The sequence below is a fragment of the Salarias fasciatus genome, chromosome 5 (assembly GCF_902148845.1).
Source record: "Salarias fasciatus chromosome 5, fSalaFa1.1, whole genome shotgun sequence".
In the NCBI taxonomy this organism is placed as follows: Eukaryota; Metazoa; Chordata; class Actinopteri; order Blenniiformes; family Blenniidae; genus Salarias; species Salarias fasciatus.
Window position 1 is genome coordinate 453047 of NC_043749.1, and position 13470 is coordinate 466516.

Sequence of the window (13470 nt, forward strand, 5' to 3'; positions counted from 1 at the left end):
AAGAAACGCCGGCGAGGAATGGTGTGGCGGGGCTCCAGATGAATCATTAGTCTGCGGAAACCCGCATCTTCAACCACACTGAATGGCTGATTATCAAGAGCAATGATTTAGATTATTTTCTTGTTGATCTCCTTTACCTTGGGGTGGTCACTGTTAAATGCCTTAGCTTTGTTGAATGACTGAAGGAGAAGCTGCTGCCAGGTTTTCGCTGGCGCTTTTTCCTCCTTGCTTTTCAGAAACTCTCGGTGCTGTTCAGGATGACGGCTCTTGAGATGCACGATTAAATTGGTAGTGTTAAAGGAGTGTTGCTTTTGTCCTCCTCGCATCACTTAAGCTTTACAATCATTGCAAACTGCTAATTTCTTGTCTGTTTCTGAGATACTAAAATACCTCCACACAGCCGACATGTTGAGACTTGCTCTTGGCGCACTATGGATGTCACCGCGCACGCCCAGTTACTACGTCACCTTATCGGCTGTGCCTATCGGCAGAAATTTTCATATCTGCAGATACCAATAAACATGTTTTTAACAAGCGCCAACCTCCGCTCATAAAACGTGAAGATAATGCGGAAGTGCAAAAAAGCTGTAATTCCGGGGAAATTCCAGCAGGGGGCGATGATGCTGGTTTCAAAAAGAGCCCCGGTCTCATTGGAACCCATTCAAAAATGCCGATTTTCAGAGTGAAAATAAACATATAAAGCGCCCAGTTTCAGAACATGTTGTGGTCTCTATCACGAGTTTCTACAACCGTGCTGCTTCACCAGACTCTGATTTTCAGATAAATCATCTGTTGATTTTATATTACGAGTTAAAGTTTTGCATAAATCGCCCTATCACAGCGCCTCCTCTGTCCACGTGATGCGGTCACGTGACGGGCTGGACCAATCACATTTACATCCGGTTTCAAATGTTCGGTATGGAGACGTCCTGCTGGACTCGCTGAAGTCTGCAGAACGGCATTTGGGAACGCAATGGGTGACGTCACGAAAGCTCTATCCATTATATTAACAATCTATGGTTTTTAAGCTTTTATCAGCCGATACCGATATTGTGCCGATAATGTCGTGCATCCCTAAACCCTAACCAGTAGGGTTTAGGGATGCACGATATTATCGGCACAATATCGGTTGGCCTAACCGTTTTTAATTGAATTTATGTCAACTGAAATCCTCTGTGTGGATGATAATGATGAACATTTCAGTGTTTCTTAACCTTTTGGTTTTCAATATATATAGTTTACACACAGGAGCTGAAAAATGTTTAGTTCTTCTCTCACACTGTGTGTGGATTGTCATGCAATTTTTATTTATTTATTTTTTTTATTTTCATCGTCCTTATTGTGGACGATGTGTTGAGAGCGCCATGGAGAGTGTCTTGTTTTGTGTGTGTTGTTCCCTGAAGTTCTGCTTGTTTCAGTCCACTGGTGTAAAACACTCCTCATTTCAGGATAAGCAGCACACTTTCATCTGCGTAAAATCACAACACAAGAATCTATAAAGAACCTCGTGTGGTTATGGGAAATGACAGAAACACTGAACACGATGTAGCTTTCATGCTGGGCCACTAGTGGGCGCTGTTGAACTTTAATTAAAAACACTGATGTAGTGTTGCATTGATGAAGTTGCATTCAACTTTTATTACATTTTCAGCAGTTTTTGAACCCGGTTTCGACATTCGTGTCTTTTTTTCAGCATTTGTAAAGAATTTTTACATTTTAGTGAATTTAATTTTTCCTTTATTTTAAGAGACATACTTAAGACTATTTCTATGTTGTTGTTTTTTTAATTAACGTGATAAACACGAGTTGAACCAGCAGCAGAGCTGCAGGTGTCGGACTGCAGCCAGCAGGAGGCAGTAAGGAGGGCTGAAGGTGAGCATGAGGAACACCAGAGATAAGACTGAAGCTGGACCGGATTCAAGCATGCAGTCAGGCCACTGGTGGCAGAGAAGACGGGTTGTTGCAGGTTTGATGGTCTGCAGCTCTCAGCGAGGCAGAAATCTACTGACTGCACCGGAAAACCAGCCGGAAGGCGCGCTGACCGCCCAAGAAACTGGACTGGAAGAGTCCCTTTTCCCAGAATTCCCGGGAGTTTTCAGTGTTATAATAAAATACTTCAGGTGTGTTCAGAGCTCCGCTGCTGTGCAAAAACAGCCTCGATGTTGAGACTGAAATGAAAAAGAAGGACGAAGGAGATGAAATAAAGATCTTTGTCTGAACAGAACAAACGACCTTTGACCTTCAGCTTTACGGGAGTCGGGCGATGTGTTGACAGCGAGCCTTCCTCTTGGCGCTGTGACCTTCAGTAACCTCCAGCTGCGGCCCCCGGCCCAGGAAACCCCCTCCCTGCTGCCGTCTTCCTGTTTCTGCCCCGCTCCTCTTCCCGTCCGTCCACAGCTCCCGAGTCCAGACGGCGGCCCCACTCCGGAGCAGATCCAGCTTCCTGTCTGCCCCTGGGCCAGCGCCGGGCTCCGCGGTGCGATCCCGGCCCGGGTGGGTCCAGATTCTGACACCTCAAACTGCGAGAAGCAGTGTGAAAGAAACATCAGAGGTCTTTGAAATGCGTGAGTTTTCTGGACCATGTTCGCGGAGCAGGGTCTGACCTGCACTCTTCAGGGATCCGTCTGCAGGAAACCCTCACATGTAAAAACCAGGCTGCAGAAAATCCTGGAGGGATTCAGGAGCATCATGCAGCGTGACTCACAGGACAGTTCGAGAGAAATCCAGTCATGTTGCGTCTGCTAAACAATGCAGAAATGGAAGACTGTCAACTCTAAAACTACCAAGTCCAGGAGGATCTGTCCCAGGACCAGGACCAGGACCAGGACCGATCAGGAGAACATGGACTGGGAGTCATGACACTCTGGAGGAAAACCTGGTTCTTTTTTTTTTACACGAAAAGATAGCCACAAAAATAAAACACAGAAACCGATTCAGCTTTTTCTTTTTTTATTTTTTTCCTTTATTTTTGCAAATAGGAAAATAGCTTTTCTGGTATTCAAAAAAAATAAAAACAAAAACAAAAGGAAGAGGAAGAGCGTCCTGTCTTTGATTGGATCCACAGACAGGACTGAGGGAGTGGAGGGCGGTGGCGATGATTAGAGAACAGGTCTGGATGTAGGTCAGTAGAAGCAGCCTGGGGAGGCTCAGACACAAAGACAGCCGGCAGATAAACACGTCTGCCCGTCTGTCACGCAGCGCACTCGCTTCTTGTTTTTTTGCTTTATGTGAAGAGAAATACACCATGATTGCAGCCGAAGTTCCGCTGCACTGCCAAACGAGTGGAAGAACTCTTCAACCGCCGGTGGAAGCAGAGCCATCCGGTTACATGAAGCACAAGGAGGGCTGGCGAGCACCAGGTAGAGTCCCGGACCGGCAGACCAGGACTGTCAGTCCATCGGCTTTAAGGTTCCAATACATTTTGTGGAACTTTGCTTGCTTCCCGCGGTATGCAAGTGCACTTGAGCCCAGCAGCACTGGGCCCCGGTTACAAGACTTCAAGTGAGAACGCGTCATTTTTTGCGTCTTCGTTTCAGAAAAGTTTCACGTTTACACGCAGTTAGCATGCCGGGCCACCAGGAGGCGCTGCTGGATGAAACCGCACATCCACAAGTGCGATATTAAACATCAACCCTCAGGAGTAACCGACGATCGTGTGGACAGATGATGGAACCGTTTTCAGAGGCATCGGCCGCCATCGTCGTGTAAACGGAAACCCAGAACGGAACACAAACAAACCGTTTTCACGTTCTCACTCGTTTCCTGTGTAAACGGGGCCTCAGCTTAATGTTCCGTGAACGCTTCAAAAATCCCAGACTGCGATCCGACCGTCCGACATTCCACTGATTGATCACGCTACAATCACAGAACAGACCACGAACCTCTCCAGAAACACGACTGAATAGCTTAATGCACTGATTGAAAACTCCTTTTGCTTTTAGAAAAAACATCTACAATAAAAGCTACAAGCTGTACAAGAGTTACTTTAGTCTTTTTATACTGGGTAGGGGTTAAAGTGAGCGGCTAATACGGATGTTTGGATAGACGTTAGCTGCCTTTCCAGCTGTTTAGAGGGATTAGCTTTTCTTGCTGTTACGACTAAGAAGGAAACCGTAAGTGCTACCGTGAATAAGGAAGAGCAGCGTTTTCACCGTCGAAGCCGAGGTTTTTTTTTTGTTTTTTTTTTAGGCCACGCAATGTTTTCCAGAGAGGAAAGAGCTTATGATCAAAGTGTTGCATTGTTACAGGAGGACTGGGCTTTCTGGTTTGGCAACGCCGTTCCTTATTGACTCAACCCCGTGGTGAGAATCACAGTTTAAAACCAGAGCAGTCACTCCTTAGGAGAAAGACCGAGAGCGGCGTCGCCAGGCGAACAAAAGGCATCGGTTGAGAGCTTTCCAATGAGTCCGGACCGGGAACCAAGAAAAATTTAAAAAGAAAGGCATACGGGTTTGAAGGAGCCGCGTCGGCGCGGACGCGGCCAAAGGCCTGGGGTGGCTGCATAAGACGCTGGTCTGGACAGTCTTCCTCAGCTTGCTCATCAGATTCAAAGCCTCTGACGATGAAGAGTCGACCGAACCGCTTCGTCCAGTTTCTTGCCGTTTCCCAGGCGACGGCCGAGAATCCACCCGTCAAGCACAAGCACAACGGGACAAAACCAAGAGTCACAATGTGGGCAAGCTTCATGTCGTCTGGAGTTCGGTTTGGAGGGAGAGGGGGCAGAGGTCGTGGGTGAGATGAGCAAATTCAGACCTTCGCGGTGGAGGTCAGAGGTCGGCTGGCTGGACTTAACGTGTCAAACTGTGTAACCCCAACCACACCACTGTTACTGATACGTTCATGAGCATGTCTGCAAATATATACAATACTGTAAAGTACACACACTGGCCAAAACAGCAGGGACACCTCTTCAGTACCAGGCTGGACTTCCTTTCATTAGTGTTGAAAATGCTCCTCAGGGATTTTGGTCCATATCGAAGTTCCAGCATCACAGATTTACTGAAACGAAAACGCAAAAACGATGCGTTTTCACTGGAAACCGTTTTGGCGTAAATGGGACCAAATTGTCCTCTTTACCTGAGGTGTGCTGTTCGACTGAAATCTAGAGACTATGGAGGCTCTATAAGTCTGGAAAATCCACCAAGAGGATCTTCGTTTTGACGCATTGCGTCCAGATGAAGTGGTGAACGAACAGTCAGCTTCTGACACGAGACCAAACGTGGGAGAAAATCAGGGACAATAAAATAACCACAAAGCAGAAGGTGAGAAACCCGGCAAGCTCTTCTCCAAAGTCTGATTTGCTCATCTCGCCCAGTCGTGCCTGATTGGTTAGGGGGCCGGCGGAGTGTGTGTGGCCATGTGATGCGGTGTGTGTGTGTGTGTGTGTGTGTCTACGCTACAGCCAGGTAGTCTTTTCCTGAGGTGGCGGCTCAGGAGGAACACTGACAGGTAGGAACCGGAGGAAGAGCAGGAGCGAACAGCAGGATTCTTCTCAAAGTTCTGCTTGTGAAGCACCGAAAAAAAGTCCTGAGGGGGTCGGTGGGGGCGGAGCCCGGCGCCGGGGGGGGCGTGGCCGTCACACGGTGGCTCTGAGGATCCTGCTGGGCCTGGAGCTGCGGTGGACCTTGGTGTGTTTGGACAAGTGGTCGCTGCGGGCGAACTTCTTCTCGCACAGCGAGCACTCGTACGGTTTGACGCCCGAGTGGGAGCGGCGGTGGCGAGACAGCTCGTCCGATCGGGAGAACCTGGCGGCACAAACGCAGACGGGTTAGTCAGACCAGTGGTTCTCCGAGTTTCCACAATGTGTCCCACCCCAGAACATATGGTACCAATTTAGTTAATTACGAAATACTAACAGAACACAGGTACATCTATTTTTCCTTAAAAAACCTCTTGAACCGCTATTCTAATGAGTCAAGCTGAGGTACTACGATCAAATCTAACATCCAGATACAAAAACATGAAGTCAACCGTCCGCCGCCAGATGTTCAGTCGGATAAATCCAGGTCAGGCTGGGCGATGAAAACTCAACCCGCACATCCACAGAGAATTTTATCTCATAATCAAACGTCAGCTGACCGCTTTCACTCATCTTCTGGGGCTCCAGATGTTATCTGGGTGATGCTCAGACAAAGATAACAAAGGGCCGAAAGAATCGGCAGCTTGTTGGGAATTTCCCTGACATCACTCGCTGGCATTTAAAAATCATGGGGCTTTTTAGAAGACCGGTGGCACAAACAGTGCATTATTAAAGCCATCTGAGCTGGAGGATGAGGAGATGAACAGAAAACACAAAAACTGCAAACGCAGCAGTGTGTGCTGAATGGTGCCCAGATGGACAGCCCTCGGTTTTTTTATTGTTTGAATGTCAATTTCTTTGCATTTTGACACAAAACACTGATGTGAGAAGTCAGACTTTAAGAATGTTCAAATGCTGTAAAATCATGGTGAGAGTTGTTTTTTGGTCCCAAACCCCCCCCTACGTACCTCCAGCCGCACTCGGGCCAGCTGCAGGTGTACGGCTTCTCCCCCGTGTGTCGGCGGAAGTGGGCCTTCAGATGGCTGCTTTTGGTGTACATCTTCCCACAGCCCGGGTGGGAGCACTTGTGGACCCTCTCTGTGGGCGGGACTCTGGTCATTCTGGGAGCCACGGCCTTCAGCACCCCGCCGCCGCGGCCGCCGGCCCCCGCCGCCCCGGCGATCTCTAGAGTCCTCATGGTGATGGGCAGCGGGGCGATCTTCACGTACTTCTGATCGGCCGCCTTGCTGTCTCCGCCGTTCAGGGACAGTAGGGTGGTCTGGGCGGAGGACACCTGGGGGGCCAGCAGGGTCACGTTCTGCCCCGTGGCCCCCTGGAGCCCCATGACCAGGTGAGTCAGCCAGATGCCGCTGCCCGGGGCGGCGGGGGGCGAGGCGGCCGGGGGCTGGGGCATGGGAAGAGGCTGGAGCTGGAGGACCAGCGGACCCCCCAGCACCATCGGCGGGGTCACGGCGGAGGGAGAAGGGTTCACGTGAGCGGAGGGATGAGCGGGGCTCTTCTTCTGAGGGGTTCCCGGGCTGGAGGTGCCAAAGGGGGCAGCAGTCCCGGGGTCCCGGAGAGTCTCTGAGGAAGCAGTCTGGAGAGCGGCGCAGGGCGGAGAGTCGGCAGAGCTGCAGGGGAGAGGCGACGCTTCCTCTTTCGGCGCCAGCAGACCCTCTTTGACCAGTTCCATCTTCTCCCTCAGGAACTCCTCGATGTCCTCCAGAGTCGGGGAGAACGGGGAAGACGAATGGAAAGAAAACTCCGGTAACTTCAGATCCTGGCTGGCAGGATCCCCGTCGCTGACGAAAATATGCAGGCGCTCGCCCTCATCTTCCTCCTCCTCCTCCTCCTCATCGTCCTCCTCCTGCCCGGGGCTGGAGCTGTGCATGGTCCCCAGCTCTCCGGCCTCGGGGCTGTCGCAGGAGGCCGAGCTGCCGCCCTCGCTCCGGGCGCCATCCCCCAAGCCCAGCGAGAACAGGCTGCTGCCGTCCCTGAACGGGTCGTTCTCCGAGCTCAGCGTCCTGCTGCTGAGAGACACCATTGATCCGGGCCGAGCGCTGAAGGGGGGGCTTCGATGAAACTCAATCCAGAAGAGGAATCACAGAAAAAAACCTGCAAGACAGACAGTGAGGTTCAGTGTTATCTCCCATCAGAGGGAACAAAACCAGGCAGTCACGTCTGTCTCACTGCCGAGGCCCAAGGAACAAGGTTCGTTTTGACGGTGTCAATATTTTCTCAAATCGGCTTCGAGACTGAAACATTTTGAAATACTAAACAGGAACAACAATGAACTTTGAAAAGAAACCTAGAGCACTGAACATCCAGTATGTTCGCTCTGTTCACTGGTTTGAATTTATTTATCTTCTCCACCGACCTTCACACTTGCTACACCGTCATCGACATAAGTACAGACACTATAGGTTGTTTTGTTGTTTTTTTTTGATAAGAGCCATTGAGTGAGCCTATGAGATGTGACTTCAAACAAAAAAACAGAGTACCAACGAGTGGCCTCACATGCAAACTACAAATTCTAATGCTAGGCCATTAGTTGGGGTTGTTTTTTTTAATACAACCAATTTATTGTCAACACTCTAGCTCCTTTTAGCTGTTTTTGTCATCATCATCTATTATCATTAATCCCCTCTATAACTGTCGAATGCACTTATGCAGACGATGGTGTGCTAAACATGAGTAAATGTACACTTTGTTGGAGAAGTGCTGTCAATTTCAAAAACCTGTGCAGCACAAACATTCTGTGGTAATCCGTTTTTATCAGTGTGGATTCGACTTGCACATGTATTGACTGTGCAGTTCTGCAAGTTTCACGGAAGTTGCATTTGAGAGCAGTGCATTTTGGAAACAGTCATTTTCAGAGAATCCAAACGCTGTTGTGGCAAAAATACACAGTCAAAAAGCAAAAGCACAACAAACATTCAATATTTTCAAAACAGTTCCATGTGAAGGGGTCTTCCTGGGACCCTGGAGGTCGTTTCCAGTTGTCATCCATTCTGCATTAAACTTAGGACTTCGTGGAATCAGGAGTGGGTGAAGCGATGAGTTCTTAGATATTATTATTGTCAACTGAGCCACGGAACCAGTGTATGAATGCACTTTTTCTAAAACTATTAATAGCGTTAACTTGAATAGTCTCCAGTTCTCAGGAGTATTGTTGACTGCTTTATGAGATTTTATCAACAACACAAATGATTCATGGAAAAGGAAACAGAAACTTCGGTCAGTCATTAAAAAGGTTGAAACAAGCAAAGACTGTGACAAATGTTGGCAAATAACTTGTGATGTGGGCTGAACAGTGTACTGCAGGTGTCAGTACGCCGTGTGATCAGATTTCCAGAAAAACAACTCAATGAAAACAGTGTGAATGGAAACAGAAAGGAGATACAAGATGAAACGGAGTTTTCTTCGCTTCGTCTCAGTTTGACGTGTTTAAAGAGCGACGACATGTAGAGAGGAAGAGATCTGGACTGAATAACTGGTCCGATGCCCTCATTAACCTGGCTGGGGTAAATACTGTCAGCGCTGACCCAACGTCTGCCACACTCTGGACTCCATTTGTGTTCCCCTTAATCATTACATACAAGTTTATGAGGATCTATCAAGCTTCTTAGCTCACTATAAACCAAAGTACTGTTGGTCCTACACTAGTTTTTTTTTTTTTTACTTTACAGCTGCTGAAGCCCTTTTGGGTCGAATCTTTAACATGAGTGGATGTAAAAGCCTTGAATTACATGGGAACATAGTGTACATGTAGACATTTATGTTAGTAATGTGAGACTTCCAAAAGGAATAAGGTGTGAAATCTATGTAAGAAGATTGTAATAAAATGTTACATCTTAAGTATAGATAAGAAATATTGAAGGCAAAAACAACTTTATTAAAATGAGCTTGATGCCAGTGTTTCATGTGCAAGAAAAAAAAATACAATGGGATATTATTTTACTTATAATTTGAGTCAAACAGTGAAGTTCAGAAATATATTACAGTCGTGGTGCACATGTGGAGTAGCTGCACTTTCAAACACTTGCATTTTCAAGTTTTCCAAGTGTAGAGTAGTAGAAAAACAAGAAAAAAAGAGTGTTATGTGTTTACATCTTACACCATTTTACTTTGTGTCCAATTAACAGTGCTTATAAATAAATAAATAAATAAATAAATAAATAAACTGGTTAGCATTTAAGATGTATGATTGTCATGTACAAGGTAAAAACTAAAATAAAAACTTGATTTAACAAAAAATGTTTTTCCAGATCTACAATTAGACATTCGTACATGATTCTGCACCTATTTTAATTTTAAGGTCTTTTTGGACTGAATTATTAATACTTAGGTTTTTTTTCATTGTGTGTGTTTAATGTAAAGTCTATTACAAAAAAAAAAAACTCCACCATGTTATTGTCCAGAGCAGCTCTGTTTCCCATAAGGAGATGTAAATTAAAGGGAAATGTGTCGCTGCGGGGCTGAAAGTGGAGTTTTGGTGAAGTGGCGTCCCCCCCGGAGTGTACCTGGGGCCCCTGCAGGCCCGCAGCCGCAGCTTGGAGCACGGAGCGGTAAAAACAGCGTGGCGGTTACGTAAAGGATGTTTGTTGCCGCTGTCAGACGGCGGGGCACATGTTGCAGCGGGGCCTCGGACTCCCCCCGGGGCGGCAGGCAGCGCTGCTCGGGGTAAACACGGCCCGCCGCCCCGCCGCCGCCCCCGCCGCGCCCACCGCCACAACCAGCAACAACATGCGGCAGCTAAAGTTACCGCGTGGGGGAGAGAGCGCCACCGGCCCCGGTAAATATCGATCAAGCAGGAGGCCGGACAGTCATCCCACTGTACGGGAATCCACGCGTCTCAAGTTCGCCCTGTGGAGGAGGAGCAGCGTCTATTTATACCGCTCAGTCCGGCCGAGCCGCGCAGGACGGTCCGCGCGGTCCCACTCGACCTACCGTGCGATCCCGGGCGCGGGGCTCGGTGAGCGGGCGGCCGGCGGGCCTCCTCTCCGTCTCCGTGCCGCTTCGCGGGCCTGAGCTGCGGCTCTTCGCTCGCCTCACTGCCTCGGATGGCTCGCGCTCCGTCCTTGCCACGGGTCCATGTTGGCATTCCTGCTCTCTGCCTCACGTGACCGCTCTGGAGGCACGAGTCCCTTTCCGCGCCGCTGATTGGCTGCGCGCGGCGGAGGCTCGCCCTGAGAGCGGCGCGCTGATTGGCTGATTGGCTCGATAAATCCTGCCTGCCATGTGTGGACGGAGGGCAGTGGACCGAGACCAGGGGCGACGAGGAGCCTGTTTACTCCGAGAGGGGCAACTAGGAGCCCCACTTACCCCTAGAGGAGCAACTAGGAACTCCAGTTACCCCGAGGGGGGTAACTAGTAGCTCTGTTTACTCCTCGAAGAGCAACTAGGCGCCCTACTTACTCCTCGAAGGGCAACTAGCAGCTCTATTTACTCCTAGAGGGGCGACAAGGAGCCCTATTTATCCATAGAAGGTTAACAAGGAATCATGTTTACACCTAGAGGGGCAAAAAGGAGCAATATTTGCCCCTAGAGAGACAACAAGAAGTCCTGTTTATTCCAAGAGGGGCAACAGGGAGCCCTATTTATTCCTGGAGGGGCAACAAGGAGCTCTATTCACTCCTAGAGGGGCAAAAAAAGAGCCTGTTTATCCCTAGAGGAACTACAAGGAGCCCTAATTGCCCCGAGGGCGGCAACAAGGAGCCTGTTTACCCCAAGAGCAGCAACTAGAAGTCCTACTGACTCAGAGGGGCAACAAGGAGCTTTATTTACTCCTAGAGGGGCAACAAGGAGCCCTGTTTAGTCTGAGAGGGGCAACAAGGAGTCTGTTTACTCCTAGAGGGGCAACTGGGAGCCCTATTTACCCCGAGAGGGGCAAGGAGACATCATGGAAACACCCTGACGCATCAGCATGAATGCCAACACACACAAGGAAGTTATAGAATGTTGATATTCTGCAGGCAGTACTCAGATTACTCCCACAGCAAAGTACATGCAGTTCCAGCTGTGCGCAGGACTGAAGCACAACGCCAGCTGCTTCAAGAAGTTCGGAAACTGGAGCCTCAAGCTGCAGCTGCTGGAGGAAGAGACACAGGAAACACGTGTGGAGGACGTCAGCGGCGAGGCTGTGGTACAGCAGCAGGAGAGAAGACCGACACGGTGAAAACAGTCAAATGTTACATGGACTGAGACCATCTTTTCAAAGCCGATGGTCCAGACTCAGATCAGTTTTCATTCTGAATAAACGACTGATGTTTGAGCTGAGTCGATGCCTTTATTCACTTTTTCTTTTCATAACATCACTGAAACATTTTGGGATTTCAAACAAATCCCCGATGGGTCTTTCTGGACTGTTCTTCCCAGCTAGTTAAGCCAGAGGAACTCTTCGTCCACAATAATCCCAACAAACCTTTTCCATCTGTGTCAGTCACACAAAGAAGCTTCTGTTTCCAACATGAAGTCATGAGTGAGGCTCAATCTGAAAGCAACTCCAAGCTTTTATTTGGATTTCTGAGTCTGTTTGGTGGTTTTTACCCACATGCTGTGTGACAGGAGCTGTTATTAGGCGGACAGACGATTCTGTTTCTCCGGACGGACTCCAGATCAGATCAGAGGAAACTCTTTCAACAAGTGGGTCAGCTCTCTGAGCAGAGTCCTGTCGACCTGCCAGCACCGACAGGGAAAACACGAGCGCTGTACGTCATGTAGGACCATGTGAGGTCCTCGCTGTGCGAGCCGGACGTCAGAGGCCGGAGGGTCGTGTTACCCAGACGTCTGTCGGACGGACGAACCCTCGCTGGGCTCCACCTGACAGCCTGAATCCAAGCTGCTGCCTGTGTCTGTTTTTCCCTGATTTACCAATCATATTAATTCACTAATAGTATTGACAACATTCTGTTGAGGAGGCGGAGATCTGTCGGTAATCTGAAGGTCTTTATTGACAAAGACAAATCACGGACCACATTTGGGACATGACAGTTTCTGAGGACAAACCTGGAAGAGTTGTGCTTTCAGTCTTCCTAGCTCCGTAAACAGACCAACGAAACGCGATGAGGGTTTTCTATTTTCACTTAAAACCACGGTTGTGTCGATGAGGCCGTCCCCTAAGATCTGCCCTGACGCGTCAAACGGACTGAGTCTGGTGATGGACACAAGTGTGTGAACATGAGAATGACTGAGTGATTAATGACTCAATGTCAGATCTGACTGCATGAAATGACACATATAGAACCTCCAAATTTCCACAAACATTTTCTGAAGAAACTTTTGAAGAATCATAGCCAAACATCTTGCTCCTTTTTGAAAACTCCTAAGATGATGATGATGATGATGATGATGATACCCATCTCATCTTCATCAGAGTGAGCTTCCTGGGTTGATGCTGCTGGTTGTTTGTGCAGAGGCGCCCTCTGGCGGTCAAACAGAGACCCATCACAAGCAAATCCTGAGAGAGCAACAAGGACTGATGTTAAAATGAAGAAACTACAGAGGTGCGGGTGGAAGCTCCTCTCCGTCTTTAAACATTTCTAATTCCCCGTCCTTATTTCTGAAATGCAGCTCCTTCCCAAGATGAAGACAAAACTTCAGCCGGGACTCTGTTTAACTCACAAAAACTTCCTATAAAAGCGTACAAATCTCGATTCTCGTGTTTTGCCTGGAAATGGCATGAGGTCCAGCAGGAGAAAGGGATGTTCAGACTGTTCGGCTTTCTAGACCGAACTGGTGATTAACCGTCATTTATCAGAGTAACCAGAGCCCAGTTCTCTCTGAAGGCTGAAGGACTGGACGGCCGGAGGGAGTCCTGCTGCACGCCGTACCGCCGGTTTGGAGTCAACAGCAGATGGAGATGAATAAAGTCTGAGTGACTCACCTTGACGACGGCGTCCCCCCGTCCTGCGCCGACCTCAGACATCACCGTTCGGGCCACTCAGGCCGAG

General features: G+C 48.7%; 1 protein-coding gene across 1 annotated transcript; it reads right to left on the minus strand.

Moving 5' to 3' along the window:
- Positions 1-4007: 4007 nt before the first annotated feature.
- Positions 4008-10652, minus strand: LOC115389209 (Krueppel-like factor 15). The gene is made up of 3 exons (XM_030092677.1): positions 10469-10652; positions 6487-7633; positions 4008-5744 (listed from the first exon to the last, which is right to left on the minus strand). The coding sequence occupies exons 2-3, from the start codon at positions 7560-7562 to the stop codon at positions 5576-5578; spliced, it is 1245 nt and encodes a 414-aa protein (XP_029948537.1). The 5' UTR covers positions 7563-7633; positions 10469-10652; the 3' UTR covers positions 4008-5575.
- Positions 10653-13470: the final 2818 nt, after the last annotated feature.

Excerpts from the sequence above, each read along its gene's own strand:
- LOC115389209 (XM_030092677.1), bottom strand. The coding sequence starts at position 7,562 with ATGGTGTCTCTCAGCAGCAGGACGCTGAGCTCGGAGAACGACCCGTTC. Across the intron at positions 5,745-6,486 it reads TGGCCCGAGTGCGGCTGGAG|GTTCTCCCGATCGGACGAGC; the intron begins GTACGTAGGGGG and ends TTGTGCCGCCAG.